Consider the following 3818-nt stretch of genomic DNA (forward strand, 5'->3'; position numbering starts at 1 on the left):
ATTGCTTCATGCAGAGCGTTCTTAGAATTGATTTTCATTCTGACGAAACAGGGAAATGAAATGTATCATCCAAACAATAGCAGTTCATTTGAGTAAGTAGGAATAAATCAACGTTAATCTGAACGAGACATCTTGAAAAAGTGATTCAATATGATTGATTGAGTCGATAAATAATTTGACATAAAGTCATGTGTTAGACTTTGAGTGTTTTGATTTTAATGCGGAGCTTATCTGTTGAAATCGAAACATTTTATCAAATTACAATGTTACTGGCACCATTGTTCGCAGAATTCTTCAAACGAATAAAGGAATTGATAAGAAATTTAAAAAAAAAATATAAAAATGAATCATTTTTTTCCGAACTTCAGTTTAACTTCATTGAATACCAAACAAAGGTGTGTTTACAAAATGAAAGTAGAATCAATTTTAATAAGTTTAATATTATTTTTCGGCTGTTACAGCCCAACAAGAGCTGCCTCAATCCAAAACGTGGGTAGTAAAATCAAAATAGCGTCCAAGTCAAACTTGCAGAGTAGCGAAATGGGTACAAAATCGGCTGATACAAATTTGCAACGAATCCGCGATGAGTGTCAAGAGTTAATATTGACCGATGGACACATCCAAAAGCTGATGAAAACTATCATTCAGGAAATTGAACGTGGTCTCAGTGCAGAAACACACAATGAAGCTGATATCAAAGCATTCAACACATATGTTCAGGATTTGCCAAATGGCAATGAACGTGGCAAATTTTTGGCCCTAGACTTGGGTGGAACCAATTTCCGTGTGCTCTTAATTCATTTGAATGGCAAATATGAATATGAGAAGACATCGAAAATCTATGCAGTACCACAGAGCATAATGTTGGGCAAGGGTGAAGAGCTATTCGATCACATTGCTGATTGTTTGGCCAATTTCATGAAAGAAAACAACGTGTACGATGAACACCTTCCATTGGGATTCACATTTTCATTTCCATTACGGCAGCTCGGCTTAACGCGCGGTCTCCTAGCACAGTGGACAAAAGGGTTTGCTTGTTCAGGCGTTGTTGGTGAAGATGTTGTACAATTATTGAGAGATGCAATCGCACGCCGTGGTGACGTGCAAATCGATGTGATAGCCATTTTAAACGACACAACCGGTACACTGATGTCGTGCGCATGGAAAAATCGTCGTACCCGAATTGGTTTGATTGTTGGCACCGGCACTAATGCTTGTTACGTCGAAAAGGTTAAAAATTGTGAGCTCTGCGATGGTACGTCCAAAAAAGAAAACGTTATCATCAACACCGAATGGGGAGCGTTCGGTGACAACGGTGCATTGGACTTTGTGCGAACAAAATACGACAGAGAAATTGACGAGCACAGCATTAATCGAGGCCGACAAATCTATGAGAAAATGATTTCCGGCATGTACTTGGGCGAATTGGTGCGACTGGCACTGGTTCAATTCACCAAAGAAGGCCTATTGTTCAGTGGCCAAAGTGCAGATCTGTTGAACACCCGTGACCGTTTCTTTACAAAATTCCTGTCCGAAATTGAAAGTGACAAACCAGGCAGCTACAAACATTGTCACCAAGTGATGGATGAATTGGGCCTGCATAATGCCACCGACGAAGATTGCCAAAATGTTCGCTATATTTGCGAGCGTGTATCAACCCGGGCGGCGCATTTGGTGTCAGCCGGCATTGCTGCATTGATCAATCGAATCGACGAGAAAAGTGTGATGGTTGCTGTCGATGGCTCGGTGTATCGTTTCCATCCCAAATTTCATGATTTAATGACAGCGAAAATTCGTGAACTCATCAAACCAGATATCGAATTCGAACTTATGCTATCAGAGGATGGTTCAGGACGTGGTGCTGCACTGGTAGCAGCTGTTGCAAGTAGAGAGAATAGCCAGCAGTAGTAGAATTTATACGCAAATATACTATATTATTAACTCTTTTTTGGAATTGACTTCTCCTGTTGATTTTTATCTCCGAATTGCAAATGATGATGCAATTTCGTATAGAATTTCCAAATTGTCCATTTTTTTTTACTATGACGAGACTAGCACTATTACTTCTGAAGAAAATTACTAAGCAGTAAGCATCTGTGATTTAGACCAAATGATCAAGTTAATTACTAATCAACTTTTTGACAAATTAACGATAAAATGGACTTGTTTATGTGTTCAAAAAACTAATCAGCGATTCCAAATGTGAAAACAAAATAAAATGTTAATGAGAATAATAACGTGAGAGCTTTTCTCTTATAATTAACAAACAATTTCATAATTGTTCAATATCTGATAGAAGTGCCTCGTGTAAGGCGATTTTACAATGGTTCTCATTCTGATGATATATGTGAATAAAATGTATCATCAAAACAATACCTAAATTTTGATAATCACATGTTTAAGTGGAGAAAATAACTTCTTTGTCCCTTGAATCGATTCCATTGATTGAACCAATGAAATCCAACATTTTGACACAATCAACCTGTGCTTCTCTCCCATAAGAACCAATGTATTTGACGTGACAGTGAATAGCGGTAGCGCCTAAATAGGATCTGCGGCAACTTAAGGAACTATCAATACTTCTTGTTGTTGCGAAATTCATGACAACAACAACAACAAGTATTGATAGTTCTTAAAAATTCCGCGAATTGCGAATAGGCGCCACCGCTATCTTGCGCCGGTCAAAAGCACAGTTTGGACACAATGTCGTACGTTTGGAGTGTTTTGGTTTTAGACACATTCATCAGTCCTACGATAGATCCGAACATGAACACCTGATATCGTCTAATGGGCCGATGTTCTGGGAAACGAACGGTTTGTTTACATCTGTGCTGAACACTGAGAGAAAACGGGAAGGAAATATTCCAACCATGCGTTGTAAATGTTTTCAATGCAGATAATTGTGTAAATTGTCCAACGCTGATTGGAATATTGAATGAATTCCCGCACTTGTCAAATTTCAACAAGGGCTAAACAAATTACAAAATGAAAACATTTGTAATGCATAGTTGGAATATTTCCTTCCCGTTTTCTCTCAGTGAACGCAAAGGTTATCGACATACAATTGTATGTCTCAATTGCATGAGCGTCGTTTATGATAACGAATCTAACAAGTTACTGATCGATTGACATTTTCAACTACATAATATATTCAACACATCTGTTATTAAGTATGAAAGAAACCTTGATAGGTCTTGTTAGAATGCATTCACTTTGAACTTTATATCGTTTAATGCATATTTGATTCCGCTTTGAATATTTTCATTCTCATTATTCTTCGATTGTTTTTTTTTTTTTTTTTGAAAGAACTACAACAAAAATATCATTTGGGATGTTATTCGAAAAAAAAACATGCACTCTTCTTTATGCAATCATAGTGCGACAATAAAAATAGAAAGGCAAATTGTTGCTTGTAAAAATCTCTTGAACGCACTCTTTGAAAAAAAAAAAACACTGACCGAGTTTACATAAGTGTGAGTGGCAATTTGAATGCATTACACAGTACAATCAACTCAACTGACAGTTATACCTCAGCTGTGTGCATCTTTATCTCATCAGTTAAATATATTGATTAGTTAGGCCCACTATTTACTACATAATGAAATACATGTCATAAATAAGATTTTGCGCTCTGTAGAATTTGAGATAGTCTCAATATACTATTGATTAGCAACTGATTATCAGTTCTGTCGTTAGCAAGCCTCTGAACAATCACGTAAGTTACTTTTGAAATTTGAATGCGTAAAATTTTCAATCGATGAAACAAATTGGATCTAGAGTTTTAATTTCAAACGTGATCCAAGTTGATCTAAGTTTGG

The 3818-nt window shown here is 36.7% G+C and overlaps 1 protein-coding gene across 1 annotated transcript; it reads left to right on the forward strand.

Annotated features, from left to right (window-relative positions):
* Window positions 1-385: 385 nt before the first annotated feature.
* Window positions 386-2223, forward strand: LOC129571905 (hexokinase type 2-like). Its single transcript, XM_055451778.1, has one exon. The coding sequence runs from the start codon at window positions 409-411 to the stop codon at window positions 1906-1908; it is 1500 nt and encodes a 499-aa protein (XP_055307753.1). The 5' UTR covers window positions 386-408; the 3' UTR covers window positions 1909-2223.
* The last annotated feature ends 1595 nt before the right edge of the window (window positions 2224-3818 follow it).

The sequence above is a fragment of the Sitodiplosis mosellana genome, unplaced genomic scaffold (assembly GCF_009176505.1).
Source record: "Sitodiplosis mosellana isolate CC-2019 unplaced genomic scaffold, AAFC_SMos_1.0 Smas_scaffold_3650, whole genome shotgun sequence".
NCBI classification, from domain to species: Eukaryota; Metazoa; Arthropoda; class Insecta; order Diptera; family Cecidomyiidae; genus Sitodiplosis; species Sitodiplosis mosellana.